Genomic DNA, 20,215 nt, shown 5'->3' with positions numbered 1-20,215 from the left:
TCAGCTGCTCTTCATAAGACTTCTTCTCCATACCCTTCAAGATCTTCCTGCCATTCCCTTGGGTCCTATCATTGGTCACCAGAGAGAAGAGATCAGCACCTGGCCCTTCTCCTCCCCTTGTGAGGAAGCTGCAGATCATGATGAGGTCTCCCCTCAGTATCCTCCAGGCTGAACAAACCAAGTGACTTTAGCCACTCATCGTATGGTTTCCCCTCTAAGCCCTTCACCAATTTTGTGATCCTCCTCTGGGCACTCTCTAGTAGCTTTGTATCCTTAATATACTGTGGCGCCCAAAAATGCACACAGTACTCGAGGTGAGGCTGCACCAGCGCAGAGCAGAGCAGGACAATCCCCTCCCTTGACTGGCTGCAATGCAGTGCTTGATGCACCCCAGGACACTGCCCTCTTGGCTGCCAGGGCACACTGTTGGTTTACATCCAACTTGCTGTTGACCAGAGCCCCCAGGTCCCTCTCTTCAGAGCTGCTCTCCAGCCTCTCATTCCCCAGTCTCTGTGTACATCCAGGGTTGCCGTGCCCCAGGTGCAAAATCGAGCACTTGCCCTTGTTAGACTTCATACGGTTGGTGATTTCCCAGCTCTCCAGTCTGTCCAGATCTCTCTGCAGGGCCCCTCTTTCCTGGAGGAGGCCCACCCTGCCCTGGCCCAGCTTCTCCTGGGGACTGGACCTGGCAGCGCTGGAGAGCAACGCAGCTCCGTGTGGAATAATCACTGGAGATGACTTAGAAATTAAACTTATGTTTCTAGAAAAGGAACAGCATTGAAGAAGCTTTCAAGGTGGAGTGCAGCTGATATGTGAGGAATCCATTCCACGGAAGTTCCCTAGTAACCTTAGATGTCAGCAATGCCAGGAGAACTTGGCCAACTGAGTCTACGAGGAGTTGTCTGGAGGGCAGAGCGGTGTGGAGGCATTGTGGCCAGGCTCTGTGATAAATGTGAACTCAAGGAACCATGGAGCTGGTACGCTGCATATTTCCTACCCTGGGCCAACAGTCCATCATACTTTTGACAAAATGTTGTCCTTTTGGTGAACTTTGCTCATTATAATATAATTATAATACCAAAACACACCTCCATCCCGAAAGTTACCCACCTCTAAGGTGCAACCACCCCTCACTGGGCATGTGCTTTGAATTTCTTCTAGTCTATACTTTTAAAAATAAAGTGAGGAAATTTTACACCAATCATAATAAAGGTATGTATGACTAGGGTCACTCAAGCTCCATCTGAAAGATAAAACATAGTATAAAATATGTGAAGAGAAAGAGGGTGTTAGGGAAGATACCATCGTGTACCACTCTGACTTCTGGGACCAGTCGACGGGCTGAGCCTGTCTTCCCCCTCACTGGGATGCCTTTGAGTAAGATTAAAACATTTGGTTATACCAAGTGTTTTCCTGGGGAAACTTAGAAACCTCTTTATAGCTTCACTTTAAATCTCCAATGCTTCATATTTGGTTAACACACTTGTAGCCTAGCAGTGTTACTCATTTTCTTAGTATTTGTGTGTGTCTTGTAACCAGCAATCTTATCACCGGTAATCCAAAGAGCCTGTGTATCTGTTGCTTTAATCAATTGTACTATTCATTAATCTAGCCATGATTGTTCTCATTGAACACGGCCGGCCTGGGCATCTGCCAGATGAGTTACTAACAACAAATACTGTGATGAGTGGTTACTTCTACAACCCTTAGAAAATAAACCGTTGACCAAGTCTGAGACTAAGACTGGACTTAGCTGCACCTAGACTCCTCTCGGAGAAGGAGTTGAGAAAGCAAGGGGGTCCTGTCTGAACCTCGTGACTCAACGGTAGGGTCTTTCCCTAACCACTCCTCAGACTTCTACCGTTAATGCAACACTCCGCCATCACCCAAACTTCTCAGACCACTGCCAAGGACCGGCCCTGCTGAAGCCTTCTGAAAAGCATAGCTGGGGATGAAGCTCAGCGTACCAGCCTTGCAGCGCAAGGGCATCTGCTGCAAGGAAGAGCCCTCATGGAGGTGAGGGTTGCTTCTTCACCCACCCATCCTGGTCCAGCACCCTCCTTGGGGGTCGTATGGCCCCACCAAGTGTAAACTAGGGCTTGTACCAGCATTGGGATTGCAAATACAGATGAGCCTAGCCAATAATCAGAGAGGACCAGCTCCCTCTTCGAAATAAGCAGGTTTTTCCTAATGCTACCACTGAGCCTAGAATGACCCAGCTGGCACCTCGCTTGCTACCAGCGTTGAGTCTCACTACAGTCCGCTGTGATCACGCACGTATTGCTAGTGGGGCAGGCCGCAGAGCTGCAGGCAGCAGTCATGTTGACACAACACTCCTCCTTCCTGCTACAGCCTTCCAGCACAGCCCATCTGTTCTGAGGTTGTCTGTTCCTCCCCTGCCATTCCCCAGCTATGTGGCTTCTTACCCAAATTCAATGTTCCCACTGCCCTCTTGCATGGATGATCACGTGTGAGAGATAAGCAACTGTTATCTCATGCTCCCTTGAACTCAGCAAAGTTTAACTCATCAAGAAACCCCTGCCTGATAACCAAGTGAACCGAGGGAGCGCTGGCAAACTCTCAAACACTCAGAAACACCTCTAAGGTACTGATTAACTTCATCCATCCTTCACTTGCCTTTGCACCCACTCTCTTCACCCTAAGGGCACTGCAAGGTTTGGATGGCAAATTTGTCCTGCTACAGAAGGATGAGGAGGAGAGAAAATGGCAGTACATTTCCCTACCAGCTCCCTGTTTACTCCTCTTCAGCAAATAGGAGGTGCCAATAAACAACCCTTAAAAAAACAAATCAACCTTTTCATGAGAAAATGCTGTTGGTCACCTTCCCATCAATCATTTTTAAGTGTGTTTTATATAAATCTGGAAATAACAGCATGTTTTAGTTATTATTAATCTTCTTTTCATTATACTAACATAAAGGATTCTAAGACTATTTGTTTTCACTTTTACTTCAGAGCATTTCTCCCTATTCTGAAGCTCAAATATTTTGTTTTCTGAAAAGTTATCAAGTGCCTGAAAGAGGACTGCCTTCTGCCATTCATTCTGTAGTTTCCGTACACAAGGAGAAAGTCACAGGCTTTGTAACTTTTGGGAAAAAGAAATAAAAAGACTGATAGGAAAACATTAAGAAAACAATTCGTAATTAGTTTCATTGCATTGACCATGGTATGGAAGGGAGAGAAATATTGTTTCTGTATCTCAGTTTTGTGCCTGAGGGGCAGAGGCTGCATGGCTTTAAATATCCTGTTTTGTTGTTTTTCTACATCGCAGTGCTATTTAGGCACCTAATCCTTTTGGCATTGATAACGTCAAAACCAATGCTGTGGAGCTGATGGCTCTTGCAAACCCAAGCTTGAGCTGAAGCTGCTCTTTTAAGTCAGGTCCGATACCTGGGCTCACACGTGAGTCTCTACTGAGCAGTCCAAGCCATACAGAAAGTAGTAGTCAGTAAAACACATTTAGTACATGTCTTATGTCTGGCCTCTACTTGATGCATAGGCAAGTGGTGAGGAGTTTTCAACTGCCTGAGGGCCATCTCATAGGCTGTGAAACAACTGCGTTACTGCTCTGAAGCAAGAACCCGGGCTGCAGCTTCACAGTTCTCTGCCTTGGCTGCCAGGTCAGCCTCTCTCAGTGTCTCGCTTTGATGTCATTGTAGACTGCTGAGATTTCTGCTAGCTCAGAGGAGTTGGTTCATCTGCCCTTTCCCCGTACCCCAAGGGTCTCTCCTGTTCAGTCCTCAGAGAGATTATCTGAACATCCATGTCTCCAGCCACAGCCACAATGCAATTTGTTGAGGCTGTTTTCATTTGTTACTGTGATGTTGGAGTCGTTCGCACCAGACTTGCCCTCCCTGGCCCTGACCAAGGGGTAAGACAGGACACATTAATGATCACGAGACAAGTCCTATGAAATCTGACTAGTGTGCTGAGGAGCCAGTTCTCTGTTGAACGCCAAGGAATTCCAATGACTCAGCACAGGAAAGGGTCACTACATTTGGCTTTACAAGTAATGAAAAAAAAAACAAAAACCACCAACCCACAACCAAAAGCAGTGAATCTTTAACTAGAAGAGTATGACAAAGCAGCATACCTTAACAGATAATCCCATCTGCTTTCTTCAAAAGCATCTTCAAGATATTGAAGGAGAAGACGCTTTCACAGTCTGTATTCTGACAATAGCAACATGACTTTGCAGCTTTGCTGTGCCTGCATTTTTATCCTCCTTCCTGGCCTCTCAGATGGAGGGAAACTCCTGGTGGTGCCCATGGGTGGAAGCCACTGGCTTAGCATGCAGCAAGTGGTGGAAAAGCTCACTGACAGAGGACATGAAGTGGTGGTGGTTGTACCAGAAGTAAGCTGGCAGATGAAGACAACACAGGCATACAGAGTGAAAACATACCCAGTGTCTTATACATTAGAACAGCTGGATAATGCCTTTCATGAGTATGTTGCCATGCACCTGAAGGACCTGCCTTTCCCGCTGAACACTCTAGCACTGTACAACATCTCAGTGGAAGTTTTCCGTTTGTTCTTTCTTCAGTGCAAAAACCTGTTCAGCAGCAAGGAGACCCTGCAGTACTTGAATCAAAGCAGCTTCGATGCTGTCCTAACAGACCCCATTTGTATGTGCGGAGCGACACTTGCTAATTATTTTTCTCTTCCTTTTGTGTTCTTCATGAGAGGATTTCCTTGCGACTTACACTACAAAGCACCACAGTGCCCAAGCCCTATGTCCTACATCCCGAGACTATTTACCTTCAACTCAGACCACATGACTTTTTTCCAGAGAGTGGAAAATGCACTGGTTGCCCTCCTGGAGCTTGTGTACTGTAATGGTTTCTATGAAGATGCGATAAAGTTTTCCTCCGAAGTTCTTCAGAGAGATGTATCCCTGCTAGACCTCCTGAACTCTGCTTCCATTTGGCTTCTGAGATTTGACTTTGTGTTTGAGTACGTCAGACCAGTGATGCCCAATATGGTCTTTATTGGAGGTATAAACTGTGCTCAGAGGAAACCACTGTCTAAGGTATGTTCTTTTTCCTCCAAATTATATATTTTCCAATGAAATGTGATTACATAATTTCTGGAAGTTTAGTGCTATTGAACTTTTTTATTTCTGGTAAAGATTTAATACAATCAGGTTTTGGCAGTTGTTTTCCACAGGATGAAATCAAATTACCCTGATGGAGGCAGATGACTTATTTGAATTAATGAGGGTATTCTGACAAGTCTAACAAAAAATAGACATCATCTGCCAACTACAAACTGTCGTCAGTGAATGTATATTGTTCACCAACCAGGTGCAGTTTTGATTTAATTTTCATGAAGTCTGACATATATTTCTTTCACCTGACCAAAAACCCAAAGACCATATTCTGAGAGCCATCTTTTGTTTTTAACTGCAGGCTCAGCAAAGTCAGTTAATTTGCTTTGGTTGTGTTTTCATGACATATGGTTTCCAAACTGGCTGTCTACATTAAGTTATTTTTGTTTGTAGATCATGGTGTGAAACATAAATGTCATGTTGAAATGGGAAGTATTAATCTAAAATAGTGTGTTTGGTGCAAGATACTTGCACGCAAAACTCAGATAAATTTTCGTACTTATTTCTTCACATTTGCTTTTACCAGAATTGTTCGGCAGGGTTTTTAAAGCTAATCTAGAATTCTAAATCTATTTTGACAGTTACCATATAGTCTCTAAAACAACTAAAAGCACTAGACATTTCTTTCCAAGCACAATGCAGCACACAGACATCTTTGAAATTATTCCCTAACTTCTGAATTGTGGTCACACAACATCAGTGCACATTTGCATTACAGTATCTTTGAGCTGAAGTTGTTTTTCTTTCTTCTTTCAGATTTCTTTTATACTCTTTGATGGGTTTTTGCAGAGTCCACTGAACTCAATAAAGAATAAGGCAAATAAAGAGTAATATTATGAATCAGGATATTAGAATAGTATAATAATAAATAATAATAATATAATAAACAATAATATATTATATAATGAACAATAATAATATAATAATAAATAAGTCATTCTTTTGCATTAGTTTTAAGAGAGTGGCACTTTGTAGATTGAGACTTAAGAGGCAAATTCTTGCTAGTTGCATGACATAAGTCTTTACTTGTGTATCTTGAAGGTCTCAGAGCTACAAACAATTTGTAGCTTGCTACAGGGGTAGAACCATCCTGCCCTTATTTTATACCTGGTGTCTTCCCCCAGCATCACTGGCATTTGTCATTTGGTAGAAATGGTATGTTCCAAACCTTGAAAAACCTTGTGTATTCCTCATATCTTCAGTCTGCCTTTTCTAGCTAAGTTTTCTACGGGCAGCAGAGGAATTTCTCCTATTTCACTTTGAACAGTGCCTAGGAACAAGGCAATAATGCAGTAGAGTGTAAATAAATGTGAAGTGAGTCATATGGGAGAAAAAAATCTACCTGTCCATACACAGTGGTAAGCCTTGGGTTGATCATTGCTGTTCAGAACAATAATCATATGATAAGAATAGATAGTTCTCTGAAGCTCAGTAGCCCATTGCTCAACAGACAGGAAAACAAAATGTTAGGGTGACTAGGAAAGGAAGAGAGAACAAGAGATTCAAAATGCAGTTTCTTTTTCCAGAAGAGGAGCTTAAGCCACAGACCTTTCCATTACACCCCTTTCCATAATTTTCCACAGGCAGAAAAATTGGGCATTGTGGCCTCTTTCCAGAAAAGGGCTCCTTTCTGCTGTATCTCACATTGTCCCATGGAGTACCTACTCTGGAGCTGAAGGCATCAGGAGGCTGAGGAGCTCATGCTTTTGCAGAAGTGGGCACATGGGTCTTATCGAGCACAGAGCTGGGAATTAAATTCCAAGTTCCCTGACCCTCCAGAGCCATAAGCATCATCCACAGGAGTGGGAGAACATGCAACCACAGGACTGGGCCTGGGGAACACAAAGTGCATTTATTCATTGACTAAGATGACTGCACTGGCAGCCTCAGGCTGGAGTTCCTCTTGCCCTGCACTTTGCATAGCCATCCATCTCAGTATCAATTGCATAGTCATTAACAGACACATAAATCCACTTGCCAAGTCACAATGTTCCCTGAGGTTTAATACAAGGCTCACAGGAAATCAGACCCAATATCTTGCCTGAGCAGAGGTCCTGTGCCAGCATCATCCTCTAACGACTCCAGGAGTACCTGAACGCTGGCATGGTAAGTGGTCCCTCAGTAGGGGGCATTGCAAATGAATGTGGGACTCTAAGCCCTGAAACACTTTGATGAATATCTCATCTTCAGCCAAAGTTAATGCAAAGTTGCTTTTTTGGGTAGCTCATAAAAATGAAGTTCATATAATTTGATCAAAGCAAAGTTCAGAAATGTAAGCTATAGGAATCTTTCAAAGTTGTTCCTGTGTTTTCAAACCTGAAGCACCCATTACTTATTTAAACAACTGGTTAACTTAAAACATTAAAATAACCCTGGATTTAAGTAGGTAGTTACTCAAGTAAAGGAGAAGTGTAACTGAATAAAGACCCTGTGGTTTTTCCCTGCAGCGCAAGGATTAAGAAAATAGGTCCTGTTCAGAAACCCTCCTGCCAGCGCCGGCAGCATCTGGGAAGCTCTGATAAGGAGACATTTTTAACTGGTCTTTTGAAATATGCAATTAAACTGGAACTCAAATGCTTTGGCAAGAAGCCAAAGAATACAGTAAGTAGTACCAAAGCATGGACACGTACCTGGTACACAGAGACACACTTACTTTGTGTGACCTCATAAGGGATCCTGTCATGTCTGCAGGTACTGTTAATTTACTAACACAGGTAGCTAAGATTAGACCAGCTACAGGGGAATTCTTCATTTTCAGCACTGAAGCAGTAGTCATCACTCTGTTCATGAACCAAATACTAGGGTCATTTTTCTTATGCAGTGTTCAAGGTGTTGATGAACCTAGTGGCAGCTCAGAGCAGCCTGATACCACACCAGCATCTGTTTATTATACTTTTGTAAAGGATGTTGTGCACTTCCGAAGCTGACAATACTGTTCATCTGCCCGATACTGCAGTAGCAAAATACACAACATCAAGTTGTGATTTGTGAAGTTGTGAAAGCAAGTAAAAGCAGTGCTAATTTTGGAAAAAAAAAAAAAGTTTAGCTGTCATGCATTGTACATCTTCTATGCACAGTATGTATCAACCTGAAACGGCTGCTCTAACCAAACAGTTCGTCTCACCATCCTCTTCAGTTTGTTCTTGCCCACATCCCTGTGCCTTCCATAATTTTGAAGAAGAGATACTGAAGGAAGCTGTAAACCACAGTTCTTTCAACAAAAATTCCCTCATATCAAATGGAACTTCTGCCTTCATTTCTCTTTCCTTGGGAATTTTGTCTTCTGGTTAAATTAAATCACCTTCTGTAACATGAGTCTAAAGGTACAGTGTTTGATAAAGGTCTATGCACAAAAATCTAGAAAGGCTATAAGAGTATTAAATTTGCAAATACCAAACACATTGCCCTCCAAAAGTTGGGAAATATTCCAATTACTGTTACCTCAGCAGCCTTGAATGTCACCTGTCTTTCTGTTAGGATACAGTCATTTATCTCAGGATCACATACGATGATTTTAATACTATTTCTATTCACAGCTTAGGAAAGCACTGCCCTAGAAATGATCTGTGTTCTGTGATTTGCTTACCTGCCTGCTCCTTCTTGCTACTGCAAAGAGTTAGAGTAAGGTTACTTTCCAACTTGCAGTCAACATATCATTGGTTTTATGTGTTGTTTTTCCTCTGAAGTCAGCTAGCCAAACTGCATACTATCTTATCCTGTGCGGGTGAATGCCAGTAGATCTCCATAGCTATGTAAAATGTAAGGGGGGAATCAGGCAGGTTCATGTCAGCAGCTACGAACCTGCATTTTACTGTAATCCTTTTGCCTGACACTGTTTAGCATTTAAAAAAAAAACAAACCACCGACCAAAAAACCACAAAACCCACAAACGACCAAAAAAAGGTGTGGGTTCAATTACACAAGGATTCCTCCACGTATAAGCCTGACCATCATCCAAAAACCTAGTCAATCAAATTACATCATTATTTGTGCATTTGAGCAACCTGTTCCTGCTTGCAAGACCCAGAACATAAAGGGGTGAGTAATTTCACCTAACAACGGGAAAAGAAATCCAGTAGATGAAACCAACACTTCCAAGCTGCATCAACAGTCCTGGGTTTGGTGCTGCTCGCATAACAAGTAGCTGCTGAAGTATCCATTTGCTGTCCTCTTCCCATAGTGCCACTCACTGTTTGCTGCTCAGGTTAGAAGGAATCCACAAGTCGCCGCGAGCCCACCTCTGAGACAAGCAGTTTGAGAGGGTGATAGTAACCCTTCCAGCTGAAGCGGTCATAGGGTGAAGGGTAGTCACACCAGCAACCAAACACCTCAACATGGCTATGGCTCAGGGTCCAAGCAGTCTCAACTCCTCAAAGCTGCTTGCACGCCAGCACAGCTCTACTCCATTGCTGCAACGCTCCTTGCCAGCTCAAAGAGACTCCCTGGAGTAACCCACACAACCCTTATGGTGAGAATACTCCTGGGAGGAGAATGAATCTTGAGCCACCCAAGCTTCAGCCTTGTTTAATGTGAAATTTCTGTTTGTAGTAGCCAGAAGGGGAAGCCTTTCCTCCAAGCCAGCACACAGCTCTCACTCTTTCAGACCTCTGTTCCTCAAAGTACTCTGTGGTGCTCCTCTGCACATACAACAGGAGTCTGTAACAAGCACCACACCCTTCAAACTTGCAAGGGACCCAGGTGTCTGTTGCTACAACATAATGAACAACAAACACATGTAAACCTACCATGTGATTTTGAAAAATGAGCCTGTCTGTTAATTTTCTGAGTAATAATTACCCAGCTTAGATCTGACCTCAGTTGATTCTGTGCTAACCTAAGAACTTCATCCTTTCTTCGTTTGCCTGTTCTCTGTTTACCTCTAATTTACCTTTTTAAAAAATTCTGTCCTTGCTGTTGCTGCCTTACTTTTTCCACAGTTTTTTCTCTGATGGTCTGGTACAAAAAGTACCAGAGTCCATATGAAAGTGGAGCCATGCTAGCAAGAGACTTGTGCTCAAACAGACTCTGGAAGATTAACTTTGTATTGGCTGTTTATAGCCAACTAATTTTGCTGTTGAAGGTCATATCCAAGTGCAGAGAAAAAAACATACCAAACAGCAAGTTTCAAATGGATTTGGTCACTTCTTATCACAGCACTTGCAATACACTCTTTATCTCCAAATCTCCAGCATTCCATCAGAATTATTTGTAAATCTGTTCAGTCTCACGCTTTCAGTCTGTGCCTCCTGCCTTTCACTTCCCCATATGTGGCCCTCTTGAGAAAATGGTTCTCATGCCTAAAGCTGGTTCCTCCCTGTCAGCATTACAGTGTAAAGCTATACAGAACAGTGCTGGCACCCTTTGGATGTATATTGAGACAAACCCCATTGCCTAAGGCTGTAAGGGTTTGTTTCTCCATACTGAAGATGCTGGGAATCCCACTGCTGCCTATAAAAGGAAAGAACAGGAAAATCTTTATGCTGCTGATAGTTTTGTATCAGCTCTTTTCTTCACAAGGACCTCTTCCTTAGCACTGTCCAAAGACTTTGGTCTGGCATTGCTTTTACTTGCATAAAGACAAAACATTTCTCCAGCAAAACCCCAAGGGCCTCAGTTCACTGCAATTCCGAGAGTATAGAAGTGAATGCCAGCAAACAAGGGGTCACACCACCATAGTAGACCTTTCTTTGGAAACCCATGGTGGGGTATTACCACCCATTTTTTAAATAACAGCCCAGCAATCGGTTCCTCCCTCAGGAAACACGAAATGTAGGGAGAGCTCTTGTCTCCCTGTGAGTGAATTCAAACCCACAGGTCTAACTACCAAGTTCCTGGCTAATTTAATCAAGAGAGGATCTCTCTTGTCATCAAAGTTGGGCTGCTGCCCAGAAGGGAACATGGAAAAGGAAAGGTGAGCTTGCAGCTCTGTCAGGGCTCATAGCTGAAGAAGTCCAGGAGACACCTGTATGTGGTTGCTTATGTTACCACCTGTATCTGTGAATGGAGGAGAACTTAGAAGCCTAGTCTGCTTGTTGGGATTTTCTGTGTGTGTTTTCAGTGGGATTAGTGAAAGATACCACATCTCCTCCTAAATTTTTTCTTGCCCGCAATATATAAAAAGGGTTTTCAGGACAGTGACGAAAGACCAAGGCTCCTTTGTGTCCCAAAAGGTTTATACCAGCCTCCTTTCTCTTCACTTGCCCTGAACCTATCTTTTAGTTCATTTTTTTTGTCTAGTAGCATGGGGAGAAAATCCAAACAGACTGTTCTTCTCCTCCTCAGATTTGGGATTGCATGGTAGGTACGTCCTGCTAGCTGTGATATATTCATAAGACATGCAGACCTGACTGCTTCTGGGAGGTGGGAATTTAACACCAGACTTCTACATACTGGTTAGGTGTTCTCAGTTTGGCTAGTCCATAAAAGAACTGGTGTTGCAATTTCCATTCATTCTGCTGGGTGTATTTTGAAGGTTGCCTTTTGAAAACAAAACCAGGCTTATTTTCTCACTGGGTGCTTACCAAGTTGATGGTATTAACCACAGTATAATTACAAGATGACATCCCTAGTCTTAGTTTCATGAAGGAAGGAATGTGCTAACATACACACTTCCAAGCTTAAAAATGAAGAAAAAGTACAAAGGGGAATATCTTTTTTCAAAAAACTTGTGCTCCCCTTCCCTGTTACATAAGCAATTGCAATACTGAAGGATAACCACAATATTGGGAAGTTCAGTATTTATTTCTGTAGTCAATAAGTTCCTGGCAGAAAAGTAAAGCTTCCATGGACTTTCATATAAAGGACTGTGTCAGATGCCTCCAGAGCAGAACTCTCCAGTTTACTTCCACTGAAATGTCTCTTCAATTTCAGTGTTTTTACCAATGTACTTGGATGCTGTTTCTTCTGGCATCATCTTTAATCTTTGATGAAGGTGGAAAGATCTTGGTGGTACCTCAGGATGGAAGTCACTGGCTCAGCATGCGCCCAGTGGTGGGGAAACTCCAGCAAAATGGACATGAGGTTGTTGTGGTTGTACCGTCAACAAGTTTGTATATAAAGACAAAGGAGTCACAGAATTATACAGTGAAAGTATATCTGATACCTTAAACAGAGGACCATTTAGCTGCTGCGCTCGAGTCATTCGTTAATGCTCATTTTATTCAACAATCTGTTTTGAATATTATTATTATTACAATGTATCAAAGCATAATAGAAATTTCCAGGTACTTTTTTACCAGATGTAAGAGCCTTTTGCGTAATATGACATAATGCAGTGAAGACATAATGCAGTGTTTGAGAGACAGCAAATTTGGTGTGGTTTTCATGGATCCAATTCTGATGTGGGGACCAATAATTTCTGAGTATCTTTCAGTTCCTTCTACTTCTTGTGGGGTCTTCTTGCAGTATGGATTCTGAAGCTACCCAGTGTCCAGACCCTCCTTCCTATGTCCCCAGACTCTTCCTAAATAATTCAGACAACATGATATTTGCTCAACATGTGAAGAACGTGTTGGTCTTTATGCTGGAGTTCATTTACTGTAAGCCTCTATTTGCTCAATTTGAAGAACTTGCCTATGAGTTTTTTCAAAGGAAAGTGACACCAACAGACCTTTTAAGCTGTGTATCTGTTCGGCTAATGGGATATGATTTTGTGTTTGAGTTCCCGAGACCAGTGATGCCAAATGTGGTTTTTATTGGAGGGATAAATTGTGATCAGAAGAAGAAACTGTTGCAGCTATAAAACTTTATTTTGTTTTTATTGAAAAGGCAAGAACATAAATGTTTAAACATCCTTACATCAAAACCTGACAAGGTCTTTCCTGCCCAACAGGAGTCGGACTTGGTAGCTTCCATTTAATCTAAGTTTCTTATGCCATGTTCCTAAGAGCTGTCCCTACAACCAAAGCCAGGCTTGGAGGACTTGGCTATATTGCTCTGAAAGAGCCTGAAGAGCATCTATAAGCACAGTCTGCTGCCTGTCTGCCCCATGGTGTCCTCCCTTTCCAGCTGTCTCATGGACTGTCTGTCCGTACTTCTGTATATGCATTCTCCTTTCATAGACATTGAAGGTTATAGGACTTAAGATTTTAGCTGTTCATCAGGGTTTTTTCTGTCATGCCCATCTGCCAGATTGATTCATTTACATCTTTCCTATTATGTCAAGGTGTCAGTATCTAACCCCCAAAAGAAAGCATTTCTAAAATGTATCTTCCCCTTCTTCCATAGGCTATTTAATTAGGTTTTAAGCTTTTCTGGGTGTTGATGTCTTTTGTAAATTCCCATTCAGGAAAGCAAGAAAGGGATATTCAAGTGTTGCAAATTAAGCATACCCCTGAAACAGAGTAGTGTATAAGAAAGCCCTAATATCCTCCCCCTTTGTCCAGGTAAGTATGTTTAGCGCTTGTGTTGGAAGTGGCAGAGCCAATCCTTTTACCAGGACAGTCTCTAGTGCCACTTGGTTCATTCTAACTGGTTATATATGTTCAAACGAAGAAGAAGGAATAGCAGTTGCTCACAAGCGGTCTTTCAAAAGGACATGGAGTCAGGAATGGGAAAAATTGCTGATCAGATATTAAAGACCCAAGCAGATGTCTGTAAACGCCCCACATGGGAAATGAATGACTGTCTTCATCTGTCAGTCCAGCTTGAATGCATTTTCTTCTAAGTGTTCATTTGACGGCCTTTTCAGGGGTTATGAGCAACAGGGGTGTTTCTCTGCATCGTCTTCTCCTAGGCCATTTGAAAATTCCCATTAAGTTAATCCTGTGTCATAAACTACCGATATGGGGACAGTGCGGGTGATGGAGCTGGCTGCTCTTTTTGGAGGGCAGGTTCCCAATAAGGTCAAAGCTTTCCCACCAGGCTTGAAAATAATCACGCAGAAACTGCACATGAGAGAAAGCTCCACCAGTGTTGTAGAGCCCTGAATGCCCTGGAGGAGCCCAAAGGCACCTGCACAGCCAACTACTTATAAACCTTAATGGTGAGAGGTTGTCACCAACATTTTAAAACCCATCAATTTAAAACCAAGAAGGATCTGGCCCCATGGAGTTCATGAGCTGTTTCAGTCATGAACTGAACTTACATGGGCCATGAACTAGTGAGTTCATGAACTAGAAACCTATTGTTGGTTTATGTTATCTGAGGTACAATGGTGAACTGCTATTTGCAACTTAATTTTATACCTGCTGGGATAAGGGCTTAGATGAAAGTTATCTGTAGAGATGGGGAAAGATTTTCTGTTGGCTGCTTATCATCAAAAAAGGCAGGTTTGCATCAATGAAAAAAAAATTTATCAGTTTTACCAACTGGTTTTGGTTATTAAAACAAAACAAAACCCAAACCCAGGTACTTCAACATTGATTTTTAATATTTATTTTTACTATAAGTTATGTTTCACTGTACTACTTGCCTCAGTTTCATTAGAAAAGAAGAAGCTTAATAAAAAAATAACAAATCACTACACTTTGTGACAATTCTGACAGTCTTCAGGGGCACAGAAGACTCCAACGCTAGATGGAAATGAGTAATTTTGGTGCACTCTTTATAGACCCTGTACTACCATCTAATCCTAGCAGTGTTTCTGTCCATCCACTCTGTGGATGCATTTCTTTCATGGTTTCCCATGTACCTTAGAGCATGCTGTCAGTAAAGGTCAGTAAAGGTTGCTGGGTTGCTGATAGTAAGAAGTGTCATGAGGCTGTGGTCCTAGTATGAGAAGAAGAAAAGGCTGAGGCACTGAGCTGTAGTCTCAGCTTGGGAGAGCAAAGTGTATGATAGGAGACACACCTTTCTCATACACATGCAAGCCCACTTTTGAAGTACAAACCTCATCTCAACCTTTTATAATCATTAATCACCTCCCGTGACTTCCATTGCATGCAAACTTGTGAATACATGAGGTATGAGGTAAGTGGAAAGGGCAGAGGTATCGTTAGAAAGCATTGCCAAGTGGTGTGTTTGCATGGGTGGAGCACAGCTACAAAAGCTTGCGAACCACCCCTGGCCTCTCCTGTGTATGGGTTCCTGTCTGTCCAGCTCACAACATGCTGGTGGCAGTGCTGCTCCCCTTCTTGTGCTGCCTGTGTCCTGCTGCTGCTGGGAAACTGCTGGTGATCCCAATGGAGGGCAGCCACTGGCTGAGTATGAAGCAAGTGCTAGCTGAGCTGAGCAAGAGAGGGCATGAAATAGTTGTCATCGCACCAGACAGCAAAATGCTGATAGATTCCTCAGGGATATACAAATTGAAAACATACCCTGTACCTTTCAAAAAAGAAGAGATGGAAGAACTTATACATTCACTTAGTGCAAACTCTTTTAGCGAAGAGTCTTTCCTAAGGAGATTTCTTAGTACCTGGGATAATTTCAGAAAGATCTCTGCCATGTTTCAAGCTTCCTGCAGTTCCTTACTGTACAACAAAGAGATGATGAAATACATTGAAGAAAGTAAATTTGATGCCATCTTCACAGATCCTCTGACACCCTGTGGACAGATAATTGCTTTTCACTTTTCTATTCCTACTGTTTTCTTCTTGCGGGGCATCCCATGTGCTATAGACATTCAGGCTGCTCAGAGTCCAGACCCACCGTCCTACATCCCACGATTGTTCTCACTCAATACAGATCATATGACATTCCCTCAGAGAGTGAAGAACTTCCTGATCAGCCTTTCAGAGTCTTTCACCTGCAGTATGGTCTTTTCAGCATTTGAAAACCTGGCCTCAGACTTTCTCCAAAAGCCGATGACAGTTACACAGCTTTTAAGTCATGGATCTATTTGGCTGAAGAGACTTGACTTTGTCTTTGACTATCCCATGCCTGTAATGCCCAACATGGTTTTCATTGGAGGCATAAACTGCAGACAGAAGAAACCATTATCTCAGGTCAGTGACTGGCTGGGAAAGGTATAACAAGGGAAAAGTTCTGGCAGTCATACATGTGCATGATCTGGGTGAAGTCTAGTAGTGTGTTTGATGTGGACATTTCTTACCTAAAGTGATAATTTAGATTAATGCTTTCTGTATAGCAAATCCACATGAAAAGCAGAGTGGTGTAGCTGACCAGGAGAACATGATGTGATTCCACCTCCTTTCCTTGCGTCTGCCCAACGCGGGGACTTTGTTCCATGAGGAGATCATGTGGTACGCTATGTTTAATTCCAGCTGAAGTCAGGTACACAAACACCACCTCACCCAGGAATTAATGCAAAAAAGGCAGGTGAATTATAACAGCTTTTCCAAAAATTCTTTGCCTCACATAAGAGACAGTAGGATATTTCTTCAAGAGCAATACCTGGTTATCCAGTCAGAAAGTAACTCACTGACTTATGTGCAATAGCATCATGTGCTCTCTTCTGTAACAGCAGTGTTTGAGTCAAAGGCTAATATTTTGTGGTGAAGGTTTTGGTCTTACAACAGCTTCCATCACAAAAACTAGACAGCTGAATTCTCAACTGCATTTTTAGGAGACACCCAGTTTAGATATGGAAATGTTGATGAGTGGTTGCTTGCGCATCTGTGGTCCAAAAGGACTTGCTAAAGGCATGCGGGTGATGTATGTTAGCTTGTTGGTGCTCATGATGTGCATTAGCTTGTTGCTGCAATGTGGTGTATAGTCTTGCTTGCTTGTGCTGTAAGTAGAACAGCCTCATGTGAAGCCAGAGATTAAGTGGAAAAGGAGATACAGGAGGAGACAGCTCTCCCCAGCAGATGGTGAATCTGCAGTTAGTGTCATCCAGCTGTGTCAGCAATAAATCACATTGTTTCCTAGCAAGGATAAAGTTTTATCCTTTGTGAATGTTCCTTAAGCAGACTTTATTCTTCTCTTGAACATTTTTCATTTGCCAGCCTTCCCTGAGTCTTAGGGAATGGATTCCTCCTGCCTATCACCACTCTTCCCACAAATTCATAGCCCTTTGTGAACATGACTGAGAGAAGCTTCACAAGAAATAGATTTGTATTTTACAAGTCTGGCACATCTTCCCCAGAGCCAACCTTAACTGCCCTCTGGTTTTGCTCTACTCCTCCCAATACTTCAGCTGATGCTGCCCATTGAAAGTACTGTTTATTTCTGTTGAGCTGCTAGTGTTCAGATCTTGCTTTTTCACAAAACTCTCAAAATACCATCAACCCCCCACATGGCCATTTTTATCAGGGTAGTGCTTTTTCCTATCTGTTCTGTCCATCAGAGCTGCTTACTAGCTCCTCAGGGACAAACCCAGGCAGATCCTCTGCGAAAGTAGCGAGCTGAATCCTGCCTACAGGAAAGGCCAAGTGGCAGCTCCAGCTTAAAATCAGACTCTTCTCTGAACACAAAGATCGCTCTCACTCTCATCTTGCTCAGGGGCTAAAGCTCATAGTCCAGCAGCAATATTTATTGCAGAAGTGCTGATTTTTCAGTCCCAATTTCTTGTCTTCCAACAATGCCTCTGAATCGCACGGTTACATCTAAGAGCAAAATGTAATCCTGCGGGTTGACAACTTCACCATAAGTACTTGTTAACTGGTCAGACATGGTATCTTACTTTTAGTTTTTCATCCGAAGTAATGCCACCACCATTTGCATTTTAAATCAGTTCCTGGCCTGAAACAAGAGGGCTGTTACTGGCTGCTTCTGTCCAGGCTTTCCTGTGTTTAATTAGGTACAAGGGGAACCAAGTGGCTTTTCCTTCCTGTTGCTCCTGGAAGAAGAAAATGATAGAAAGAGGCACAGAGGGATAGGTGAGAATGAGAACAAAGAAGTGTCATGCATGACAGCACAGATTCTGCGGTTGTCCCTTGCTGATGCAAGCCTCAGCTGCAGTGTTGCTTATTGTAATAAATTTGTACCTGGCACAAGTGTGAGCTGTATGTAAGTCACAGTCTCCTTCTTAGGATTTGCATAGATATCATGCTGAATAGTGGCATAATATTATAACTTGATTTAAACATAAACTTGACAAGCATTTCAGAACAGCTGTAAAATGGTTATTAAAGAGAAAGAAAGAAAAGAAGGAAAGCGAGAAAGCATTTTAACACCTGCTTTCTGCAAGCCCAATTACTTCCAAGTGCCAGCACTATTCAAAGACTTGGGATTTTGTTTTTGCAAAGTCTGATTTTATTTTCAATCTAACATCCATCAGCACGGGAATTGATCAGAAAGGACCCATCCCAAGGGAGCCTCAGATACCAAGCCCAGTTCTGCCCAACGCAAGCTGATTTATCACATTCCTTAAATGATTCATCAATGCCTTGAATGGCTACTGGTGACTGGTTTTGCTGTAAAAGCAGGATCACTTGTTAAGGGGGAATGTGAGAATCTGCCAGGAGGCTGTGGGCCTACTTAAAATCTGTTAGGACTGGGCAGATGAACAGGCTGGATTTCTAGGATCATGGGTCATGTAAGTAAGTACAGTTACTTAGTTTCTGCAGGGGTTTTGGTTTTCCTGTCACTGTTTTGCCTGGCCAATGGTGGAAAGCTGTTGGTGGTGCCAGTGGATGAGAGTCACTGGGTCAGCATGCACTCAGTGCTGGTGGCCCTCAGCCAGAAAGAGCACAAAATTGTCATTGTCGCACCTGAAGTAAACTTGAACGTGAAGGCATCTGATTATTACACTCTCAAAATGTATCCAGTGCCTTTAACTAGGGAAGAACTGGGAGCAAGCATGCATTCATTTGCTAGCAATATTTTTGCGAGAAGACCTTTTCTTCAGAGAATTACTGCACTTTATGAAAAAGTTCAGGTAATCTCCGATCTCTATGTCTCCTCCTATACCAGTTTACTGCACAATAAGGATCTGATGCAATATCTTGACGGGTGTCGTGCCATTCGTCGAGACGGAGGGAAGACGCAGTCGCTCAATATGAGTGATCAGCAAGCTTCGTTTATTGTCCTCTGGTTACACAATTTATACCATTCTTAATCAGCTCATACATATTGCAAAAGCTAAGCTCCTCATTGGTTAACAGCCTAAAGTTCATGTTCCGTTTTCTTACTTTGCTTCAGTGACTCCCCTACATATTTTCTTATCGCAAGTCCCTGGTTTCGTATCCTTTCCCATAGACTCCCCTACATATTTTCTTATCGCAAGTCCCTGGTTTCGTATCCTTTCTCATAAACAAGGGTAATTTGTCCTTGTCTCTGATTGGCTCCTAGACTAGCTGTTTTCGATACTTCTTGAGATCCTAATGAGTAATCATTTCTATGTTGGTATGCCCCTGTTCAGCTAGCCATTCTCCCACAATTCCCCCGTTTTTATTTTGGGCTACCCAGGTATTGTGTGTAGCTTGCAAAATGAGGCGTTTAGTACAAGATATAAGCAAACTAAGCAAAATAAGCCCTATTATGACAATGATCAACACCATTAATAAGCTTTGCACAACTATCACCAATCACCAACAATTAATTGCTTAATGCTTCTGTTTATATGCTAACAGTCCTTATGGCACAGTAGGAGTGCCTATGGCAAAGTCTCGTGGTCGCGGCTTCTTCCCTTCGCCCAAAGAGAGGCTCTCAGCTAGTGCCTGCTGATGGTCGTCTGTTGCTGTCGCTGGTGCTTCCCTCTACGGCGGGCTTGACCCATCGGCTGGGGACCCAGAGAGTACCTTTTCTTGCACTGTCCGACGGGGCTGCAGTGGGGGAGCAATCCATTCTAATACAACTGTCTCCCCCGTTTTTATTTTGTGCTGCGTAAGGGCCGCCATAGGGTACTGGGTGCCTCAAAAGATGGTCAAATCAATGGGGACGTCCGCAAGACGGCGGTGTGTGGCACGCTCGGTAATCAGTTCCGCTATATGCTGGAGAACTTGCCGCTGCTGCTCCGATACGTGTATCGGTGTCGCAGGATCGGATCCTTTCAGTAGCGGGCGCAGCTGATTTAGCATTTCATTGGGAATGCCTACGACAGGACGTAGCCACTGCAGGTCGCCTAACAGCTTCTGGGCGTCGCGTAGAGTATGGAGTTCCAAATGTATTGTCAATTTTTGTGGACGAATGGCCGCATCAGTTATCTGCCACCCTAAGTATTTCCAAGGGCTCGTCTCCTGAACCTTTTCAGGGGCAACTACTAGGCCGCGAGACGCAAGCGCCTGGACTAACTCCTCTTTCTGTG

At 42.9% G+C, this 20,215-nt stretch overlaps 2 protein-coding genes across 5 annotated transcripts in view; one reads left to right on the top strand and one right to left on the bottom strand.

Moving 5' to 3' along the window:
- The window catches only part of USP40 (ubiquitin specific peptidase 40), a 45,977-nt gene extending 41,776 nt beyond the window's left edge, over positions 1-4,201 (bottom strand). For all 3 annotated transcript variants that reach the window (XR_012660712.1, XR_012660714.1, XM_075094145.1), the window contains exon 1: positions 4,114-4,201. Coding sequence is in view for 1 of the 3 variants with exons in the window: in XM_075094145.1 (XP_074950246.1) it covers positions 4,114-4,131 (18 nt within the window). In the remaining 2 variants the exon portion in view is untranslated. The remainder of the gene's footprint in view (positions 1-4,113) is intronic.
- Positions 4,202-4,206: 5 nt separating this feature from the next.
- LOC142057683 (UDP-glucuronosyltransferase 1A1-like) overlaps positions 4,207-20,215 on the top strand; it is a 36,942-nt gene continuing 20,933 nt past the window's right edge. The window contains exon 1 of one of the 2 annotated variants that reach the window (XM_075094161.1): positions 4,207-5,049. In XM_075094161.1, coding sequence (XP_074950262.1) covers positions 4,207-5,049 — 843 coding nt within the window. Of the gene's footprint in view, positions 5,050-15,122; positions 16,011-20,215 lie in introns of those variants that run through there. The other variant, XM_075094162.1, reaches the window with a different exon arrangement.

The sequence above is a fragment of the Phalacrocorax aristotelis genome, chromosome 5 (genome assembly GCF_949628215.1).
Source record: "Phalacrocorax aristotelis chromosome 5, bGulAri2.1, whole genome shotgun sequence".
Taxonomy (NCBI): Eukaryota; Metazoa; Chordata; class Aves; order Suliformes; family Phalacrocoracidae; genus Phalacrocorax; species Phalacrocorax aristotelis.
Note: the sequence above shows the minus strand (reverse complement) of the source record. Positions and strands in the feature narration are given on the sequence as shown.